Source organism: Papio anubis, chromosome 1, assembly GCF_008728515.1.
Source record: "Papio anubis isolate 15944 chromosome 1, Panubis1.0, whole genome shotgun sequence".
NCBI lineage: Eukaryota > Metazoa > Chordata > Mammalia > Primates > Cercopithecidae > Papio > Papio anubis.
In genome coordinates, this window is record NC_044976.1 from 118780726 (window position 1) to 118803967 (window position 23242).

Genomic DNA, 23242 nt, shown 5'->3' on the forward strand with positions numbered 1-23242 from the left:
TCCCAAAGTGCTGGGATTACAGGCTTGAGCCACCGCGCCCGGCCGACCTTCCTTAATCAGGCTTTTTTTCTCTTTGTTTTTAAGACGGCGCTACTTAGAACTTATTTTCAGAACATTTTTTGCTTAATGAACAAATGAGACTTAGATAAATCCTGTAGTTTAAGAGAGTTCACAGAAAACTAGCTTATCAATATCAGAATTTATCAATTTCAGCCTTTATAATGTGTCTTCCTAATTTTTCAGATTTGCTTGAAAGATGCATCGTTTCTAAAATCGTGAGTAGGTTGCACTATTTAAGAACTTGCGTTGAATGTATCGTGAATGTCATGTCTTTCCTTCACGTTTTAGTACTTTGCCTCTCCTGGCATGTCTGGTATGTCTTAGTTCTCTTTATGGGTAGGCAGCATGGCGGGAGTCCCCATGTTACAGTCCTCTACTCATTAGCTGTGTGTCCTTGGGTTAGTTATTTAATCTCCATGAACTTCAGCTTCTTCATCTGTAAAATGGGGATAATTGTTTCTTACCTCAAATAGCTGTTATGAAAATTAAATGAGATTAAATATACTTTGTATGGTTAATAGATATTAGGCTCTTTACATGAAACTTGCATAGACCCCTTTCAGTACTACCATTTGAAGATCTTACTGTAATATAGGAGACTCATTTGAGCTGTTTGCTGGAAATAACCTAAAGTAGCAATCAGTGCTATGGAATTAACTTTTTAAAAAGGGAGTTTTAAGTGTACCTCTAATTAGTTAACTTTTAGACTTCATGTTGGCCCATGAAATTGGAAACTCAGATTTAACTCTCAATACCACTTGATAATGGGAATGATAGGGTCATGTCAAGATAACAGTTAAAATGCAAATTAAACAAGGGCTAGAGTTTAGATAAGAAAGATATGTTGACAGGGTTTCATTCTGTATAACCTCTGTAGTTATGACATGGTTAGGTGGATATTCTGTATTTTAATATTCAAAAATTTTTGTTTTAAAAGTATTTTATCAATATTTTAAATGTTATTTCTCATCCAGGTTCCTGTGAGTTGGATTTCTATTTTCGTGTTATTTTGAAATACTAGGGGCTAGGTCATAGATTCACGACTTCTATCCAGTATTTCATTTAAGTGAGCATATTATCTTACTTTTCTTTTTTTTTTTTTTTGTTGAGACGGAGTCTCGCTTTGTCACCCAGGCTGGAGTGCAGTGGCTGGATCTCGGCTCACTGCAAGCTCCGCCTCCCGGATTTGCGCCATTCTCCTGCCTCAGCCTCCCGAGTAGCTGGGACTACAGGCGCCCGCCACCTCGCCCGGCTAGTTTTTTGTATTTTTTTTTAGTAGAGACGGGGTTTCACCGTGTTAGCCAGGATGGTCTCGATCTCCTAACCTCGTGATCCGCCCGTCTCGGCCTCCCAAAGTGCTGGGATTACAGGCTTGAGCCACCGCGCCCGGCCATTATCTTACTTTTCTTAAGAAGATATACATTCCCTCTCTTTTTGTTATTAATATTCAACTTAATATTTGTTGAAAGTCACTCACTGGAAAGACATTGTTCTGAGAGTTATTGGCACTCTCGGGAAAGTAAATCATAGAGCTACCCTAAGAAGACATAAACTCCAGTGGAGGGATAAGAAGTGTACAGATATCCATAATACATAGCAATATATGGGAAGTCTCAAAAGACAGTAAAATTGGGACATAAATGTTGTTGGGTACTTTACATAAATTATCCCATTTAATCTTCATGAAAACCCTACGAGGCAGCTATTATCATCCATTTTACGGGTGAGGAAAGTAAGAGATTTGGTAACCCATCCAAGGTTACGTTGCTGATGATAAATAGCAAAGCAGACATTTAAACCCAGCATTTGGTGCTGTGGAGCCTCTTTTTAAGAGAACTTCTCAAAATAGCTAGTTGTACTGGAGTTCTACATTATTCAGCAGAAATAGAATCTTTCTATTTCAGATCATTTGTTTTCAATGCATTTTCAGGTAGATTTAAGAACCTAAGTAACAGAGGGATATTTATAATGCTGTCTTGTAGTATGAATCCCAACAACTATATTCTTTCAATATATTTGGAAGGTTATATTGCTTATTACCATATTGTACATTCTGAGAATAGCAGGGAAGTGTAATATCATCTCTGCCCTAAAAAGATTTATTATGAAGAGTTAAGGCTGTGCATGTTACAAATATGAAAAATTTGAAATGTTTTGGACAATAGACTTGTGAAACTCTTTGGATCAAGAGGATTAGAATTTACCTCATCAGACTTTCCATTCAGTGCTGGAATTCCCCCCATCTTTTCCTCTTCAGGGAGCATCCTTTAGAGTATCCTTTGATGAGAGATTTGACCCACTTCCTTTCATGAGCCAAAATCCACCTCTCTATAGCCTGTTTCACTGAACAAGCATTTTTTGGACACCTAAATGTCTAGTTCTTCACTGGGGAATAGAACCTAATCTGTTTTGAAAGCTAATTCAAACAGAGCCAGGCACCATCCTAGAGAAATTTCTGTACCTTATCTCATGACCACTGTGCAACTTCATCTGGGCCGTTGTTTCTTACCATCCTTAAATGCATCCTCTGCTCCTGCCACCCAGCCTTCTCCTTCGACTTCCTGCAGTCTCTTTGGACCTTCCGTCCTCCCTCTACTCACTCCTCTTAGTAGGTGACTGGTAGTGTAGTAGGCACCTCTGTTCCTCCGCCTGTCCTCTGGAGTTTCTCTGTAGCCTCAGGAAGAGGGCCTCCTCCTTTTAAGGTGAACCTCTGCTCAAGATCTTTCTCTAATTTTGGGGGAATTTTCCTTTCCATACCTACTGTTTTTCTAATATTCTGTTTTACCGGTATATACATTTAGTTTTTTAAATATGAAAATAAAGTAGGGGGATTCCAGAATGTTTATAAAATAAAAAGTAAGCATCCTATAATTTCCACTTTATTATCTTTTGCATGACTTTTACATTTGTAAAAGAGAATATATGATATTTGTATCTTTTTATTATTCTATAGGCCTTCTAAATTGCAACATAATCATATTTATTATTTAAAATGCCATGTAATATTTTACCATCTATTATTGGACATTTAGGTTATTTTTCCATTTTTTGCTGTTTTAAATAATACAACTTGAAAAATTCCCACATAAATCTTCTGTATTTTGAATGTTTTAAAAATAGCTTCCCAGTAGTGTTTGTCAAAGTATTTACTTTTATGACTGAAACTTCTTGAGAAATTGCTGATGTGACCCACTATGCTATAAGATGTGCTCTGGCAGCAGCCACTAATAACTTCCATGTCAACAAATTCAGTGGATGTATCTTCCTAGACATCTCTGTGAGATTTGACTCTGTTCACCACTTCCCCATTTTAAAGTCACATTTCTTTTTTTTTTTTTTTTTTGAGACGGAGTCTTACTGTGTCGCCCAGGCTGGAGTGCAGTGGCCGGATCTCAGCTCACTGCAAGCTCCGCCTCCCGGGTTCACGCCATTCTCCTGCCTCAGCCTCCCAAGTAGCTGGGACTACAGGCGCCCGCCACCTCGCCCGGCTAGTGTTTTTTTTTTGTATTTTTTAGTAGAGACGGGGTTTCACCGTGTTAGCCAGGATGGTCTCGATCTCCTGACCTCGTGATCCGCCCGTCTCGGCCTCCCAAAGTGCTGGGATTACAGGCTTGAGCCACCGCGCCCGGCCTAAAGTCACATTTCTTAAGTTCCTGCAGCACCACTGTCTCTTGATTTTTTTCTTCTGTGTTTGAACGTCAGCTCTGTCTTTATGACCTCCACCAAGTCACCTAACCTTTCTGAGCTTTAGTGTCTTTGTTAGTAAAATGAGCACAATTGTCTGCCTGCTATATTCTTTTGGACTAAATAACACATAAAGCCCTGAGGTCAGTGTCTGGCACAAAGTAATAGATCATAAATGTTTCCTTTTCCTTTCTGTCTCTGGCTTCTTCCCTTCTTCATAGGTCTTCCCCATTTTGTTAAAAAAAAATCCCTTAGTTTTACTGCCTTACCCAGATACTGTATTATGCACATGGTAGCCTCTCAGATAGGAAGGTAATTTGGTAGCATTTGTAATAGAAGAGGCTTACTGTTAGTCTTTTTAATAACAGGCACAGTTTTGTAGTAAGACTTTTGATTGTGAAATATGTGTTTAAATTACACAAAACTGAAAGCTTGGGTTTTCTCTCACAGATTCCCTTGGAGTGTTCTTGTTGTGGATGAAGCTCACAGGTTGAAAAACCAAAGCTCCCTGCTGCATAAGACCTTGTCAGAGGTAAACTTACAGTGTAGCCTTAGTTTTTATATAACCTCTTCTTTTAAAATAGACATTATATTTTAGAGTAATTTTAGATTCACAACAAAATTGAACAGAAACTACAGATGTTTCCCATGCATATGTCCCCACACATGTACAGCTCTCCCCTGTCCCCACACATGTACTGCTTCCCCCGTTGTCAACATACCCCACCAGAGTGGCACAGTTGTTGCAACTGATGAACCTACATTGATACATCACTATCTCCCAAACTCCATAGTTTACATTCGGGTTCACTCTTGGTGGTGTGCATTCTGTAGGTTTGGACAAATGTACAATACCATGATAGCTACTGTTACAGTATCATACAGAGTAGTTTCACTGCCCTAAAAATTCTCTGTGCTCCACATATTCATCTTTTCTTCGTAACTCCCTTAAAAAAATACTAGTTTAGGCCTATATAGAGTCAATTAAATTGAAACCTTTTTTCGAGTTTGATTTCCGCAGGGCTAAATAAACATTTTATGGAAGACAGAAGTAGTACTGAATATGGCCTAACTTCTTCTTTCTTTTATATAGGAGATAGGTTTACTAATATCTGGTGAATAAGAACCCTACCCCAGTAAAATGCATTTTATTTCAGAAATGTTTCAACTCTCTTTTGAACATCTTCAAAGGGACAATTTCTTTTAAAAAATCTTATGATTCTTCTCTGTGCAATAGTAGATATATCAAGACATGTACCCCTCCCCTCAATTCACCTGTTGAAAAAATTTGATAGTTCACCTGGGGTCATAAAGAGACCAATTACATGCTATTGAATATTACCTCCAGTTTCTTGTCTTTGTCCTACTTTTGAGCATGATACACTTGCTTTCATTCCTTTCTCTGGATCTCTTGCATCATTCTGGCAAAGTAGATGAGAAATATCATTGTAGCCTAGATTGGTCCTTTTTTCTGAGGAGTCAGTGCAATGTGAAATACCCTTCTTCTTACTGACTTGGTAAAGGTTTGTTCATTGATGAGACCTTATATGTTAATTTCTGTGATGATAATTGAAGTTTGTTCCTTGTCCTATAATAAACCAATTGATAAATTTAAAGGTCATTTGGAGGAAAGTCTTAGATACGAATTCTATATTTACTGGCCTAAAAGTTGCAGTTTTTAGAGTCTTAATGTAGATATGATCACTGTGTATTATTAGCCCAGTCTCAAAGGTTACTGTCCCCTGGTGGGGCCCCCTCTATCCCTGGTGTCCTTTGCCTTCTTTGTAGGGACTTTTAACAGTATCTCCTTCTGAGAGCTTGTCTTGGTCTGTTTTTCACAGAGTGGGTAATTCATATGAGCAGAAATTTACTTTTCACCATTCTAGAGGCTGGGAAGTCCAAAATCAAGGTGCCAACATTTGGCAAGAACCTTCTTAACTGCATCCTCACGTGACAGAAGGTGAACGGGCAAGAGGGAGCAGAAGAGCAAGCTATCCAAATGCTGCATGACACTTTTTTTTTTTTTTTAAATTAAGGTCTGAATCTTATTCATGAGGGAAAAGCTCTCATGAACTAACCACCTCTTAAAGGCACTACCTCTTAATACTATCACATTGGCAACACCTGAATTTTGGAGGAAACACATTCAATCCATAGCAGTTGTCATATCCTGGCATCTAACCTTATAAAAGATGACTTCATAAACTACTGTGCCAGTTTACTAATTTACAATGGGAGGAGAGAAGCACGCATAGTAAAAGAACCTGGACATTGAGCGGGGAAGCTAAGCTCTGTTGCTGGCCCCAGAGCCTTTTCTTGTTATTCATAAGGAAACTAAGGCTCAAAGGGATTAAGTGAAGAAATGGTTCTGGGTCATCTAAGCATTCCTTTTTAGATGAGGCTTGGGTTGCAGATAACTAGTTGGTTGGAAAGAAAATACATTTATTTATTGGACTGAGAGATGGGGAGGGGGATACTGCTGTTGGTTGTTTTTTTTTTTCCCCCCTAATATTGTTTTCAGTTTATAAAAGTTGGAAGCAACCTAAATGTGAAATATAGGGAATTGGTTGTACAATTTATGCCACATTCACCCAGTGCATTTGCAAAAGGTAAGGGTACCAAGAACAATTATGTAGAAGAATATTTAATAACATGGAAAATGTTTGCAAAGTATTTTATACACACAGAAAAAAGCTTACAAAATACTATTTACAAATAGAGATAGTCTCTTAATCTTTACCCAGTTATAATTTTGATCCCAAAATGGACCTAACTGAATCAAAATGTTAATTTGTGTCATAGGTTAAGTTACCTGTAGTGACTAGCAGCCTTGGTTTCCTTTGTGACCTCACAGCCTTCATTTACTTCAGCTCTTTTTTTTTTTTTTTTTTTTTTGAGACGGAGTCTTGCTCTGTCGCCCAGGGTGGAGTGCAGTGGCCGGATCTCAGCTCACTGCAAGCTCCGCCTCCCGGGTTCACGCCATTCTCCTGCCTCAGCCTCCCGAGTAGCTAGGACTACAGGCGTCCGCCACATCGCCCGGCTAGTTTTTTGTTATTTTTTAGTAGAGACGGAGTTTCACCATGTTAGCCAGAATGGTCTCGATCTCCTGACCTCGTGATCCACCCGTCTCGGCCTCCCAAAGTGCTGGGATTACAGGCTTGAGCCACCGCGCCCGGCCTACTTCAGCTCTTTACTTGGTGAACATATATTGTAAGAATGTGAATTGATTTTTGGAAACATTTCTTTTGACAAGTTCCCATACTTGGAATACTACAAAAACATCACCTAACAAGCAGAACAAGCATGAATGGGTAGACATTGATTAGACATTTAAAAAGAAACAAAAAAGGGAGATGGCAAAAAAAAATTGTTTACGTATGTTTTCATTGATTGTGTTACTCATTTATCATTTTTTATATTATAAAAGCAGTGTCTTCTATGACCCCCTCCAAATCAAAATATAGAAAGACAAGAAGAAAAGGAAAATATTCCAGTAATCCTACTCCTACATTAACACTTTAATGGTGTATATGCTGCCATAATCTTTGCTGTGTGTATACACCCAAAAAGTAGTGTATATATGCGTATAATATTTAAGAAGTCAAAATGTATATTATTTTAAATATCAAAATACAGTACACTTGTGTATGTACATGTGTGTGTATATATGTGTGTATATATACACATTTACATACTATGTTTTGACATTTAAAACAGGCTGGGTGTTATGGCTCACACCTGTAATCCCAGCACTTTGGAAGGCCGGGGCAGGAAGATCACTTGAGCCCAGGAGTTCAAGAGCAGTCTGGGCAACATAGTGAGACCTTGTCTCTACAAAAAAATTAAGAAATTAGCTGAGTGTGGTGGTAAGTGCCTGTTAGCTCCAGCTACTGCAGAGACTGAAGTGGGAGGATCACTTGAACTGGGAGGAGGAGGTTACAGTGAGCCAAGATCATGCCACTGTACTTCAGCCTGGGTGATAGAGCAAGACCCTGTCTCAACAAAAGAAAAAAAATGATATACATACTCAAGATGTCAAGATGTGGCTTCCCCCTTTTGATGTATTATTTAATTCTACTGGTATAAGTTCTTGTGAATGTCAGCTTAGAGAATATCTTTTGCTTGATCGAATATCTTTTCTTCTTTTTCCTAACCTACTTCATCTGTCTCTTATTCTTGATGTTCTTCTCTGTTGTTCAAAATTTAAGAAAATTTTTTCTCCATTTGAGATTCTCTGTCGTCCTATGTCCAGAAACATCCAGAAATCTTGACATCTTGCATCTGACACACCATTAAATTTTATAAAAGGACAGCCTCCTATTATAAATCTTACTTCTTGCTTTCAGTGGTGGGGCCTGATGCTGTAGTGTTGGGTTTTCAAACTGCATGAGCATGTGCATTGTGTCTCAGATACCTCAGTAGACTCCCCCACACAGGTAGTAACACATAGTTTGAATCCCCACATAAATTGAATAATAACAGCCATATTAAATCCTCATGCAGTACTTTAGAATTCACAAAGCGTTATTACCTCCTCATTGACAGTATTTTCTTCACAGGATTATTATCCCCTTCTTATAGTTGAAACTGAAGAGGTATTATTTCCTGCATCAAACAGCTAGTATGCAGCTTGAACCTGAGCCATCTGATTTCATGTCCCCTTGGTCATTCCATTAAATCATGCCTCTCTCTGTGTGGGTAAAGGTTGTGATGGGGTAACTCAGCCTTGCATTCCAGTGTTACAGAATTTTTATTGTATTTATTTGTGTATTTGAGTTCTCAGTGGTCTTCAGTCTCCTGTTGACTGGAACTCCCATCCAGAACAGCCTCCAAGAGCTCTACTCCCTCCTCAGTTTTGTGGAGCCTGATCTCTTTTCCAAGGAAGAGGTGGGAGATTTTGTTCAACGCTACCAGGATATTGAGAAAGAGTCTGAGTCAGGCAAGTTCCTTTCCAACAAATCATCCCCAAGAAGTCTTGGCACAGAAACCATCCTCATGCATAATGGTTATAGGTAGAAAAGAAGGAGAATTGATGACCAGAGGACACCTTCCAGGGAGACAGAGAGCTACAGATATTAGGGAGACGTTAGATCACACATGTTGTTCCCAGTTGTCTGCTATTCATGACTCTCTTAATTGTTTGCTATGGGATTTTGCAGTAGAGCTTCTTTAGTTCATTTTTGGAAGACATAGAAAGTGCCTGCTGATTTGTAGACTTTTTTTCCCCAACTTGTAATTTCTATAAAGACTTTGTTAACTTTATATGTCACTTCCTGAGGGAGAAGAGTATGTGGGTGCTGTAGTCCCAAACTACTGTTCAGCATTCTACAGCGCTGGTATTTCTTTTAATGCTGCACCAAAACCAGAATTGTGGGATGGGAACCCTTCCTCATTCATACAGCCAAGAGTTGTAGTCTTCTGTTCTTGTATCTTTGCCCCTCTGTGTTGGAGGATTATCTGTATATCCCTGTGATACTATCCTGGGATGATTTTTCAAAACAGATGGGAGGTATGCCAACTAGTGAGTTTGTATGTACTAGGTAAGTGTGAATTTGAGGGGGCTTCTCACAGCAAAAATCCCCAGACCACAGACTGAAGATTACCTGGTGAACCTGCTCTGATTACTCCCATGTTTTGGGTTACTTGATAAAATATAAGACTTCTAGTCAAATGCATGACATACTTGTATTACATGGGACACACTTGTGTTAAAAAGTTGTTCATTATTTATTTGAAATTCAGATTTAACTGGGCACCTGTATTTCCATTTGCATATCTGGCAATCCTAAAGGTAGTGTAATTCTAATTTAGAATAATTTTTGAAATTCAAGACACCTGGGGAAAGAATAAGGGATTTTTAAGTCAACCAAATTTGAATGCTGGCCACATTCACATCCAGCTGTGTGACTTTGGATACGTTGCCTAATTTCTGAGCCTCACTTAGCTATCAAAATGGGGACAGTATTTCTCACTTGAAATTTCTAAGCTGTTTTGCTGATTAATGAGATTAAATGCAAAAATACTCTGGAAACAAAAGAGCTTTGTGCAAACGAGATAAGTAAGAATCAAGTTATTTTGAGTGTTCCTAGATCTTGGGCTAAGAACCAGTCCTGATTCCAGAAAAAAGAAGATCCTAATGAAGGAAGAAATACTATAAAAAATGACCATACTGGCCTAGAATGCAGAATAAGTGTGAAATGAGAAACAAAAATAAATTCCTTTAAGTTCTCTAGTAGTTCATTGCCTTGGTTCTACTTTTGTCCGACACTTCTTGTATTTTTGTTTTTCTTATGTAGCAAGTGAACTGCACAAACTCTTGCAGCCGTTTCTGCTGAGGCGAGTGAAAGCTGACGTAGCTACAGAGCTTCCCAAGAAGACAGAAGTAGTGATATACCATGGCATGTCAGCATTGCAGAAGAAATACTACAAGGCCATTTTGATGAAAGACCTAGGTAATCAGAGGGCACTTGTCAATTTAGAAACTAAATGAGGATGTGATTTCATGTAGTAAAATATTTTATAATCACACTCATTTGTATGATCCCAAGAATATGGGATGGAATTTTGTATTCTGAATAATTACGGTCAGCTACAGTGGGACGGTGGCGGAGCATCTTAAATGTTAACTCAGCCTCGGTTGTTGCAGTTGTGAAATTTCCTTTTCTCCCCTCACTCAGTTTTTCTTAGTGCCTGTAATTAAGCAAACATTCCAGGTGTCCCAGTCATGCCTTTCATCCTCCTACCCTGTGAGATAGGGTAGTCTGCCTTCATTTTCAGTTTTGCTTTCCAAGGTTTCAGTTCTGCACTGAACTGCAGTCTGAAAATATTAAATGGAAGATTCCAAAAATAATTCATAAATTTTAAATCAAACTCTGTTGCTAGTAGCATGAGGAAATCTCATTCTGTTCCACCCAGGACACGAATCCTCCTTTTGTTCTGCGGATCCGTGCCGTCAGCGTTAGTAGCCTGCTCTGTCATCAGTCTGATAGTCATGGTATCACAGTGCTTTTGTTCAGGTGACCTTTATTTTACTTACAAATGGCCCCAAAGCACATGAGTAGTGATGCCTGCATTTTGGATATGCTAAAGAAGCCATAAAGTGCTTCCTTTAAGCAAAAACGGTTAAAGTTCTCAATAAAAAAATGAAAAACAATTATATGCTGAGATTGCTAAGAACAACTCTTCTGTTTGTAACATTGTGAATAGTGGTATATTGTTACAATTGTTGTATTTGATTATGAGTCATTGTTAATCTTTTACTGTGCCAAATTAAACTTTTTCATAGGTATGTATGTATGGGTAAAAAACACAGAATACATACAGGGTTTGGTACTATCCGTGGTTTCTAATATCCACTGACGGCTTTGGAACATATTCTCCATGGATGAGGGGGAACTGCTGTATTTAAGAGAGTGCAAAACTTTTTTGTTGAATCAAACTCACTGGGAGGAATTGGAAGTGGCAAAGGAGAGATAGAAATGAAATAATTTCTCAATTTGCATTTTTTGTCCCTTGACACCACAACAACAGTTAAAGAACGTTTAGAATTTGCTAAAGAGTAACAGAGTACTCCTGAGTTCAATTTATAGTGGAGGGTCTTTCTTAAAACAAAATGGTTAAGAAAATTTTATGTGAACATGCTGTTAATTCTCCATACAATTCAGTGAAATTTGGGAGGTTAGTATAGGTTCAAGGGATATAATTGAAATGATTAAGGTTATTTATAAAAACCCAGGGTTTTGGTTGTTTTTTTTTGTTCAGTAGGCCATCTGTCTCTTTTCCCTCTCTCTCTTTTTAAATTTCAGATGCATTTGAAAATGAGACGGCAAAGAAAGTTAAACTACAGAACATCTTGTCCCAGCTTCGAAAGTGTGTGGATCACCCATATTTGTTTGATGGTGAGGCACTGTCTTTTCCCCCCACATTATTCTTTGGTAATGTTTCTGTGGCCAAATCATACCAAAATTCTTCAAAATAATTGCATATACTTTCTTTGTCTACTTTGTTTATTCTCAATTTCTCTGTATTGGTGTTAACTCGTATATTGTTCATGTTCAGATATCTTCAGTTGTCCCAGTAATATCCCTTCTGGGTATGTTTTTATTTTTTTTGTTAAATCCATGATCCAGTCCTAGACCCTGCAGACCCTGCATTGCATTTGCCATGTCTCTTTTTTCTTCTATGGTCTGGAAACATTCTTCAGTGTTTTTTTCCCCCCCTTTTTTTCTTTCATGACATGAAGAGTCAAGACCAGTGGTTTTGTGGAATGCATGATAATCTAGGTTTTTAAAAATCATTTCTTCATGATTAGATTTCCCATTGTCTTGAACTGACTCAGTCAGCCTTTCCTCACCACTATTCCAGGTTCACTAATGATCTCCCTGTTGCCCAACCAATGGTTATTTGTCAGTTCACATTTCAGTTACCCTCTCAGAAGCCTTTGGCACAGTTGATCATTTCTTTCTTGAAGCACTTTCCTCCCTCAGCTTCTGCGATATACTTTATCTTTTCCATCGGCTCCTTCTCAGTCTCCTTTGTTGCTTCCACTTCATCATACAGACCTCTGTACATTTTCCCCTGAGCACTGCTTTAGCTGCATCCTAGGAATTTTGATGTGTGGTGTTTTTGTTTTTCTTCAGACTGGGGCTTTTTTGATTCCCTGATTGGTAGCCCTTGGAGCAGGCACTCCTGTGGCCGCTGAGACTCTAGATAGGATCAGTACAGAGGGCTTGCTGCAGTCATTTTAAGGGAATCTCTGCCAAGTAGTGCTACGAACTGTTTAAAGCTTGTACAAAATCTCACGTAGGTGCGTATGAGAACTTTTTTAAGAGGAGGGGGTGTTGGAACACATAGGTTTTGAAAGAAGCCCTCCAGGTTATTCTGACTGCCATTTTGACTTATACAGTGAGTCTCAAGATTTCAGTTTTGGGTCTCCTTGACCTTTAGCATCTTCCTATGCCTCAGTTTCCTGAAGAGTGGTTTTATTCCTTAGATAGATGTTTATTAGGCTTGTTGGATGTGCCAGGCTCTGTAATTGGTGTTAAACAGGACTGAGATCATCATGCAAACAACTACTTACATGAGGAGCTTTTGGCTTTTCTTCCTGTAGCCTAGCTATTGGCTTCTGCCCTTACTGAGGGCACATTACTGGGAGTGGGTTCTTTCTTTTCTAGGTGTGGAGCCGGAGCCTTTTGAAGTTGGAGACCACCTGATTGAGGCCAGTGGGAAGCTTCACCTGCTGGATAAGCTACTAGCATTCCTGTATTCTGGGTAGGTTCACATTTGCTGCTCTGAGCTAATGACTGTTAAGACCTGACTATTGAGGAACTCACTGAGTTGTTCAGGCCAATTCCAGTTTTCTTTTTTTTTCTTAACGCTGAATCAGGTTCTGCCTTCTCTATGACTACACTCCCACCCCATTCTATCCCACCCCACCTTACCCCTTCCACAATCATTCTTTCCTTTCCTGAATTCCTACAGCACTTTGATCCTAATCCAGCACTTGGCAATGTGCTGCCTTAATCTGCTGTCTGGTTAATTGGCGTATGTTTACCGTATCACTCCAACTATATATTGTTTGGCTCCACAAGGACAGAGACAACACTGAGCATTTCTTTTATAGTTGCCTGCTAGTAACTTGCATTGAATTGACACATAATGAAGGCTCAGTAAACATTCATTTTTGTTAACCTGTGGGGTTTGATTTAAACTCAAGAGGAACTTGAAGGACTTTCTCAGAGACATGAGTTGCTCATTAGAAGACCAGGTTTAGAGCCAGGTGCTGTGGCTCACACCTGTAATCCCAGCACTTTGGGAGGCCTAGGTGGGCGGATCATGAGGTCAAGAGATCGAGACCATCTTGGCCAACATAGTGAAACCCCATCTCTACTAAAAATATAAAAACTAGCTGAGCATGGTGGCTTGTGCCTGTAGTCCCAGCTACTTGGGAGGCTGAGGCAGGAGAATCGCTTAAACCCGGGAGGCGGAGGTTGTAGTAAGCCGAGATCACGCCACTGCACTCCAGCCTGGTGACAGAGTGAGACACCATCTCAAAAAAAAAAAAAAAAAAAAAAAGACCAGGTTTAGTTAGTGTTCAGCAGCCATGTCTTCAGCTGATGCCTAATCCTCCTAGTCACCAGAGTTCTGTCTTTCTAGAGGAGTCTAGGAAAAGCCCAGATTCCCATGGGTTTCAGAATTATCCCTTTGGGATGACTGTCTTAGGTATGGGCTGAACTAATTATAAAACTTTGGATTTGGCAAAATTGCTCAACTTTAGGAATGTGCAAGTTAAATAATTTAATGTCTTACTGTATTTAATTGGTTCTCATATATCTGCCATTTAAGTATGTTAGAGTTGGAGAAGGACCTATAAATGCCTTCTGGCCAGTTTTTTATTTCACAGACCCAAAAAGGTTATATGACTTGCCCAAGGTCACACAGCCAACAAATGGCAGAAATGAGATTAGAATTGAGGTTTTCAGGTTCAATGCTTTCTCTACCCATTTGGGGCTTGAATCTTGAAAGAGTTTCCCATAATTGTTCCTCTTACACTTGTTGCAAGCTCAGATTAAATAAGTTTTTATAATGAGAATGTTGTTTTGACAGTGCTGTGCTTCTTTGTTTATGCACATTTAAAATAACAGCAAGTAACAAGGGACTCTAAGCCTGACTTTGTTCTTGACTTACTCCATCATTTTGCCTCCTCCTTTCTTCTCTCCGTTCACTATATAAAAATTTTCTCAGGTATTATGAAAGATGAGACGTCACTTACCCCTTGCTTCTCTAAAGTAATGCTTCTCAGACTTTTCAACCCATATAGCTGTAGATGAGAGGATAGTAACGTTACACCCCCGACAGGGAAGGGTTGTAGATGACTAACCACAGCTTTCTTCAGAGTCTCCAGTTTTTCTTTCTTTTTTTTTTTTTTTGTGCGTTTGAATTTTGCATTTTACTCTTCACATATCTGTATTTATTTTGCTACTAAAGTGAAAGCTTATATTTCTTTCCACTGAGCAAAGTGACATTCCAGAAAGAGGCACCTTTGTTTATTCTAGGGCTTATATCCCCTGTTGCATTGACATGTCCCCTGGGAATAATCTCCACTCTAGTTTGAGGACGACTGCTCTGAGGGATACAGCTACCTGTGGAGGTGCACTCTCATAGAAAACATTTGGAGTTTCTGAGGCAGTCTATAAGTCATATGCCATTTATATTTCTACTTTGGTATTTATTTATAAACTTGTATTCTTTGGTAAATTTTGCCTGAGGGAAATTGACCTTAAATACCACTAGACTTGGCAGTATTTCCTTTTCTTTTTCTTGCCAGGGGCCATCGGGTTTTACTTTTCTCCCAAATGACCCAGATGTTGGATATTCTCCAAGACTATATGGATTACAGAGGTGACACCTTTTGGCCACTACATTACCTAAGGCTCTTGTAGACTTAATAGTCCAGATAGGTTCATGAAGAAGAATATGGGATATGAGAATATTACAAAGGAAAGCAGGGTGAGAACACTACTCAGAACCAAAAAATCAAAAGTAAGGCGAGAGGAGAGTGATGTGTGAAGGCAAGAATGGACAGCAGAGAAGAGGCACGTGGGCAGAAGTAAACACCCACTTTCCCGTCAGTCACGTGGTTTAAAATTATGGACTGTAGAGCAAATGTTGTGGAAATGTCGTGTTTTTGAAAATGTGTGATAAAGTTTTGGTGACTAGAGCTTTTAGTGTCTTGTAACATTCACCTCAACAGTTGGGCACTTATTCATGATCAGTGAAAAGGCGAAGATTGAAATTATAGAGATACCAGATAAGCCAGGGGAAAAGTAAGAGCAACTTTTTCTATATAGACAATAAAGAATGTTGGTTATTACCTGGGAAGTCTGTTTAATATGTAATAAGATTTGTGTGAGATGATGAGAAAAGCCTCTAATATGAGTTGATCTTGAGCCCAGTGTTGAATAAGTATCAGCTCCAGACCTTACAATTTAGAAAAGTAGTTCAGACCGGGTGTCTTGAGTTCCGCAGTATACCTGGTCCAGTGGACACTTGCAGAAATGCCGTTGGCACATGCCACTGGCTATTGAGGGGCCCCCAGATGCACAGACAGCCTGAGCTTGTAGCTCCCCTTCCACACATGGATGCACAGAGACAGGTGGTGAACTCTTAAAGCGTCTTTGAAAGGCAGATTGCTGGGCGGTTAGAAGGGCTCACTCACCTGCCTCCAAGCACTTGTCTTCTGTTTGCATAAGAATTACGTCTCAGCAAAATTGTAACTACCATAAGGATAGATGCTCAGGGTTGCTTGAGAATAGTCAAAACTGAGTATTAATTCCGTAAATGCCAACGACTTCAACTGCATGTACTTAAAAAATCCAGAGGAGTATGTTTTGGTGAGTTCTTTTGTAAAATGATAATTGTCCCTGTTAGTTTAAATTTTTCCCATGGGATTTGCTTAAAGTAGGGTCATGCCTGTATATGCAAAGGGACAAAATTGGCCTTTGGTTTTGGGCTTAATTTTTTATTCCCCAAAGACTACTTGAAAAGGGTTAAGATTTCTGTTTTTCTTTCTCTCTGAAAAGGCTACAGCTATGAGCGTGTGGACGGTTCTGTGAGAGGAGAAGAGAGACACTTGGCCATTAAGAACTTTGGACAGCAGCCCATTTTCGTTTTTCTCCTGAGTACTAGGGCAGGTAGGCTGCAAAGGCATTGATTGAAACAGACAAATGAGGGATAATAGAGTACTATTATATCCCAACTGTTAGTACACTTTTTTCCTTAATTCTCTGAAAGGTGAAGTTATTATTGAATGTAAAACAAGGTACTGGACTTCAAGCATGGTGCTCTTTTCTATCCACCCTGTCCAAACTGTCATCTCATCAAAGAAGCAAGGCTGAAACCTGGGGTTATTGGAAAGTAATTTTAATCTGCTTTGACCATTGACCTGGGAATGTTCTGAAAGGTTTCTGTAATTTTGTGGAATGTTTCATTTACATTCAGTGGAAGTAGCTCTTCTTCCCAACCGTGAATTTGTCTGCTAGTTGTCCTTCCTCTGGACTATTCCTCTGGAATAGTGTTGAAAAGCTTAACAAAAATCTAGTTGTTTAAAAATGTGATTATGTTGAAACTACCAACTTTTTAGAATTATTTATGACATTGTCCATATGTGACTTAAATCATGAATATTATGACATTTGTAATGCTTTACTAGTTAGAGTGCTTTCATAATATGTTACATAATTTGAAATCAGCTCTTGGAGATGAAATGATTCTCTAAGTCACTGTGGTGTCTGAGAAAAAAAAGAAAGAGGCCAGCATGGTGGCCCATGCCTGTAATCCCAGCACTTTGGGAGGCCGAGGTGGGTGGATCACTGGAAGTCGGGAGTTTGAGACCAGCCTGACCAACATGGTGAAACCCTGTCTCTACTAAAAAAAAAATACAAAACTTAGCTGGATGTGGTGGTGCGTGCCTGTAATCCCAACCACTAGGGAGGCTGAGGCAAGAGAATCGTTGGAATTCAGGAGGCGGAGGTTGCAGCGAGCTAAGAGTGCACCACTGCACTCCAGGGTGGGTGACAGAATGAGACTCTATCTTAAAAATAAAATAAGAAATTATTCTCATGTCCTGGAGCAAGCTGACCTTAGTTTTGAACTCATAGGATCCTAGTTTCATTATCTTAGTTTTGTAGACATAAATCTGGATGGAGTACATGCAGGAACATGAAAGGGATGTGTGTCTACTATTAAAGGCAGATTGATATTTTTCTAAAAAGAGAGTTCAGTCTTATTTAGAAAGCTTTATAAATGCCTAGTACTATAAGGGTATGTGAAAGAAGTGTTAGATACAATTTTTGATTATAAGGAGATTATTTCATCTGTGTTTATCTCACTAATAAAATTAATAACATATTCATTTGGCCTCAGTCTTCCAAGGTCATAGACTGCACGCAGAATCTCAGCCATTTTCTCATGTGATCAGTTGCCTCGGGGTTAGTCTCAGGAGAAACTGAAAGAATCAGGCAGTGCATCATCACTGTCAGGAAGACAGTTTTATTTATGCTTTAATGATGTCATCATCAGAGAGCAGCATTATGTCTGAAATGTCTAAAATTAGGAAAAAAGACATCTCTGCTTTTCAGTTAATCTCCTTGGAGGACTCAGAGTAGATCTTCTGGGGGCTGAAGCTGTCCTGGATATTAGCCTTTTCCAAACACTGACTGTTGTGTTTGCTATCACAGTTTTGCTGTAGTTTTGCGGTATTTTCATGTATTTAACAGGTTTCCTTCCAACTTTGAAGTATTTCTGCGATTGAATCATATTGCCACCAGATGGCAGTGATAGCTCATGAATATGTTCCTATTCATGGGTGTGGGTGGAGCTTATTTATAAAAATCTCACCCCTCAGTGAAGAAGAGCTGCACTTAGACAACATGAATTCAAGGAGATAATTTTATGGAACACATTTTAAAATGAAATAAGCGCTTGAAAAGTATTACAGTACAGTGGATAAAAGCACGGGCTCTGGACCCAGACTGCAAGGGAATGAATCCTGGCTCTTTCACCTTCTAGCCTTGCAACTTCAGAGAAGTCCCTTACCCTCCCTTTCAACATCTATAAAGTGGGGATAATCGTAGCAACTACTCAACTTCCTGACAGAGTTGTTGTGAGGGTTAAAGGAGTTAATACAGAGAGAGTGCTTAGAATAATGCCTGGCAAGTAGTAAGCACAGCATAAGTGACATTATCATCATTATTAGGCATAATTTAGCATCTCTCAGTAATCGGTCATGATTACCTCCTTGTTCCAACTTCAACTTGATACGAAGACTTCAATTAGAAGATTCCTCCCTGATTTGTCTGGAGATCCAGCTTATGGTCAGTAGTCCTTCTCAAAAGTTAGTCCTTAATTCAGGTTCATGGAACAAGCCCTTTCAGGCTTGCTTGTTTCAGCAACAAGCTCTAACGACCCTGGCAAGAGGGAGTCGGTTTTGTACTTGTTTCCACATTAATCAAAGAGAAGGCTGCAATGTACCTTCATGGTCCTCTTAATGAATTCCTGTAACTCAAGGTACCTCCTCAGCTCTCTTCCTGCAGCACTGAAGACAGACCAGCGAGTTGTTCCGTGGAGGGTTCTTGTCTTGCCGCTGGTTTTGTTACTTTCTCTTTGATTAATGTGGAAACAAGTACAAAAAAGACTCACTGGAGTGTTCCCTCATCAGAGGGAGGTGGTTTCCCACTCTGCTCAGGAGGAGAATATCATCCCCTCTTCTCATTCATTAACTTTTTGTCAGAGATCTTTCTTCCTAGTTGTAACTTGCAAGAGACATTTGGCGCTCTTCTCTTGACAGTGCACACTGCAGTCCTTTTCCTCAGACTACTCTGATCAAAACCTAATCAAGGTTTTTCAGCAGAAGAGAAAAAGTGGCTCCATGGCACTGACTTAAGTATCCACTTTTGCCAGTTGCCCCTGCTCTGCTCATTCTGTTTCATTCAGTCATAAAAATTTTCCCTTCAGGCAGTAAGAGGTCAGGTAGCACTTCTCACTGCTAGAACAAGGCTCTGGAGTTGGGGGTGTGGGTCCATTTGAAGGCTGAAGCCAATTGTTTTGACCGATTTCAGTGTATCAGTCTGACCCACTCTAGCCTCGTGCTTATTTTCTAGCTCCTCTTCTGTGTGCTGCTGATGATGTTCCTTTTTGCATTGTTTTCAGGTGGAGTTGGCATGAACTTAACAGCGGCAGATACTGTGATTTTTGTTGACAGTGACTTTAATCCTCAGAATGACTTGCAAGCAGCTGCCAGGGCTCATCGAATTGGCCAAAACAAGTAAGTGATTTTTTTCTGCTTCCTTGGCTTGCCCAGCGGCAGTTCCGGGTTGTGAGAAAGGTGAAGAATATAGTCCTGGCGACAGTCCCACACTGGAAGCCGAAAGACCACCAGGTTTTAGCCCGTCTGTGCTATTGACTCCTAGGGTAGTATTGGGTGGGTCACATTATCAGTCCAGACTGACTTTATTGGAAAGAGCAAAATCAAACCGTGAAAGAATTAGAAGGAAACTTTAGAAGTCATTTAACTCATCCTTCTTGAGTCAGGTCTAACTCAGTTAAAAAACGGGGTTATGGGGCTATGGAGCGAAGCTAAAAAATAAAAAATAAATGTTGCCCTTTGAGGATAATTTGATCTTCCAGAGATTTTGCTTGGCCACAGATAAGGAATCCCAGTCATGGTTACCCCATCATTCTTTCCTTGACTCTCTTGAAATGGTTCAGAGAGAATTTTGGGCAAGTTCCTCTAACAAGTGCTCAGGTCCAGATGAACCAATCTCCCTTTCATTGTACCCTGAATATGGTATTTGGTTTTGTTTGCTTTTAGATGTATTTACCTTGCATACTTTTGCCCAGCTTTGCAGACCTTTATAGCACACTACCCTCATTTGACTTATGTCCAGGTCTGTTAAAGTTATTCGACTGATTGGCCGAGACACTGTGGAAGAAATAGTGTCTAGGAAAGCAGCCTCCAAACTGCAGCTCACCAACATGATCATAGAAGGAGGCCATTTTACTCTGGGAGCCCAGAAACCCTCTGCCGATGCTGACCTCCAGGTATGATATGATATATTGTTCTTCACTTTGGAATTTCCCAGTACCCTTTGTAGAGAAGCATGTGAATGAAAAGAACCAGCACTCACCAGCCACTCTCCCCAGCTACACATTTGTTCTTGGCCTGCCTCACACCTGCCACAGTGCTGGCTGTGTGCAGGGTCTGTAGGAACTAAGAATTCAGATCCAAGCCTCATCACTTCTTGGCTGTTTGGGTTTGAGCAGCTTTCTTAACCTCTTGGATCTACTCTTTTTGCATTTCTAAAAATAAAGACACCACGGGTTACATCAGAGGGCTATTAAGAGAATTAGTTAAAATGAAGAACTCAGCATAGTCAATAACAATTAATTCTGTACTTCCTTCTTAATCCCAGACCCTTTGATCAGTGACTTACATTACTTCATACTAACAAGAGGGCGAATGAGATCAGGAATTCAAAATTGTGCCATAGAAAAAAATGGGTGCAAGAACTAGAGGTAATTTGCTTAAAGAAGGGAATACTGGATGGGAGACAGACACTGGATTGGAAAATTTTAGAGCTCTCTTTTGGAAGAGGACTTAGAGTTATTCTGTAGCAGCCCTTGGGTTAAAGTTAGAACTCATAATATTTCCTGGATCCTTTGTTTTTGCCCTAAGGATGAGGGGCTGGATGCAAAGAGACCAACTCCCAGGATACTAGAAAGATGCAGGTATGAAGGGAGTAATAAATGTCTGTCAAGGGCAGCATCAGTGGGAGAGTCTGGTGTGAGAAACATTGCAAAAGAAGGAAGGACAGGAGCTGGCTACTGTTTAGAGGTGGGTCTCAACAGTAGGGAGATAGAAAACTCAAAGATGTCTGTGAGGTTTTAAGGCCCTATGATGAGGAGAGTAGAAAGGAAAATAAGAGGTAGGGCAGAGTTTTAGGAAGATAAGGATAATTTAGGCTTTAGTCAGAGTGTGCAGTAACAATACAATATAAACATAAACCATTGTTAGAGGCAGACTCAGACAAAAGGAAAGAATTTTATTTGCAAAAGTTTGCAAGATAGAGTAGGCTTGGAAAGGACTAGTCTATCAAAAAATAGAAGTGTTTAAGAGAGAAAAAATTACACAATATTAGAAGCAGTTACTAAGTTTGTAATTAGTCTGAGCATGGGTTTAAAAACAGCAGTTTTCTCACATGGTTACCATATCTGCAAAGGCCAATGCATATCTCTACATATCAGTGTTGCAAAAGTCAGGGATCCTGTTGTTTTTGTTAGGGAGTCAGCAATTACAGGAAAGGCTCAAGGTTTTATTAATTTTGGGACTAGAACTAGAAAGAGTAACCCTGGGTTTTATTTATTTGTTTGTTCTTTGTTTATCTTAGGGGGTAAATGTGGCTTTTTTCTTTTTCTGACTTTCCTTTTGTTGCTGACTCTATGTCACATGCATGCTTAATTAACCATAATGGTGATAGGGCAGGCTGTACGTTTTGTTTTCACATTGTCTGAGAGACAATTGCAAATGTGAGATGAAAGCTTGAGAGAGAGGTAGAGGTATGCTGTAGATACCCTTAAATGCAGTTTTCCACAGAACAGTTCTTCATAGAACCTTAAGAGAGAGAAGGGCACTGCTGGGCATGGTGAAGGGATAACTGACAGAGCCTCAGAAGGCCCACATTCTCTTGTTAGAGGAGGAAGGATGTCTTAGGTTGTTTGCACTCTCCCAGTGGAGGGAGCTCCAGGGGTCCAGTGCGGGGTATCTTGTGATGTGGACACATCACTGTGAAAGGTGTAGACATACTTCCACCCCATGGGGCCACATACTAGTGGGAACATGGACTGTTGGCTGAGAGGGACTCTATTGGACTTACTGCCCAGCTCATGGTTATCGGAAAGTTACTTTCTGACTCTAATGTCTGATTTATCTCTTCCCCAAGCAGATGCTATGAGTTATTTGTGGTTGCCAAAAGCAAAGGTGATAACCTGATGCCCTTGTCTAGAAGGAAAGCAGGGGATTTTTTTTTTTTTTTTGCAATGGAGTCTTGCTCTGTCTCCAGGCTGGAGTGCAGTGGCGCGATCTCAGCTCACTGCAACCTCCGCCTCCCAGGTTCAAGCAGTTCTGCCTCAGCCTCCTGAGTAGCTGGGACTACAGGCATGCACCACCACACCTAGCTAATTTTTGCATTTTTAGTAGAGACGGGGTTTCACCATGTTGGCCAGAATGGTCTTGATCTCCTGACCTTGTGATCCGTCCGCCTTGGCCTCCCAAAGTGCTGGGATTACAGGCATGAGCCACTGCGCCTGGTGGATTTTTTTTTTTTTTTTTTTTTAATACCAGAAAACCAAAAGTAAAAGATGTGGTTCTGATTTGGTAAATCTAAGCAGTAGGTATGGAGTTCTGAAGGCCTGAAAGAAGGAAACAGGTTTTTTATCCTGCAGGGAGGACACAGTAGAAACAGGCAGGCAGATGCAGGTATAGTGAACACTTACTGGATGCTGTGTGCTGAGTGTTGTCTGAAGTGCTCTTTTCCAGTTGTTTCAGTAAATAAGAATAATAGCAGGATGAGATAGACACTATCTTTATCCCCATCTTAAGTAATTTGCCCAAGGTTATTCAGATTTAGGATTCCTATCCAAGCACTCTGTAACCTCCCAGCACATGACCTTAATTACTGTAATATACAGCTTCTCATAAAAATACATGTAATTTCCTTAATGACTAAGACACATTGCAAGTGAGCAATAACAAGGGAGAGCCAGGAGGTGAGCATAAGTACAAGGGGGTTGAAGGAAGAGTCCCAGTATAGACTAATTCTTATCATAAATAGTTGATTTCCTACTATTCTTGGTACCAGCTGCCAAAGCCAGTCATCCTGGTTATGTATATGGAGGGTAAATATAAATATATCTAGGTACATTCATACTTAAGTGAGCTGTG

General features: G+C 39.8%; 1 protein-coding gene across 7 annotated transcripts in view; it reads left to right on the forward strand.

The window, feature by feature from the left end:
- CHD1L (chromodomain helicase DNA binding protein 1 like) overlaps positions 1–23242 on the forward strand; it is a 55484-nt gene that overhangs the window by 15563 nt on the left and 16679 nt on the right. For 4 of the 7 annotated variants that reach the window (XR_004178597.1, XM_031655719.1, XM_031655693.1 and 1 more), the window contains exons 5-14: positions 244–275; positions 4195–4276; positions 8521–8683; positions 10041–10196; positions 11550–11642; positions 12918–13014; positions 15071–15144; positions 16326–16436; positions 19453–19567; positions 20190–20343. Coding sequence is in view for 6 of the 7 variants with exons in the window: in XM_031655719.1 (XP_031511579.1) it covers positions 244–275; positions 4195–4276; positions 8521–8683; positions 10041–10196; positions 11550–11642; positions 12918–13014; positions 15071–15144; positions 16326–16436; positions 19453–19567; positions 20190–20343 (1077 nt within the window). In the remaining variant the exon portion in view is untranslated. The remainder of the gene's footprint in view (positions 1–243; positions 276–4194; positions 4277–8520; positions 8684–10040; positions 10197–11549; positions 11643–12917; positions 13015–15070; positions 15145–16325; positions 16437–19452; positions 19568–20189; positions 20344–23242) is intronic. The other 3 variants (XM_031655744.1, XM_031655767.1, XM_031655776.1) reach the window with 3 other exon arrangements.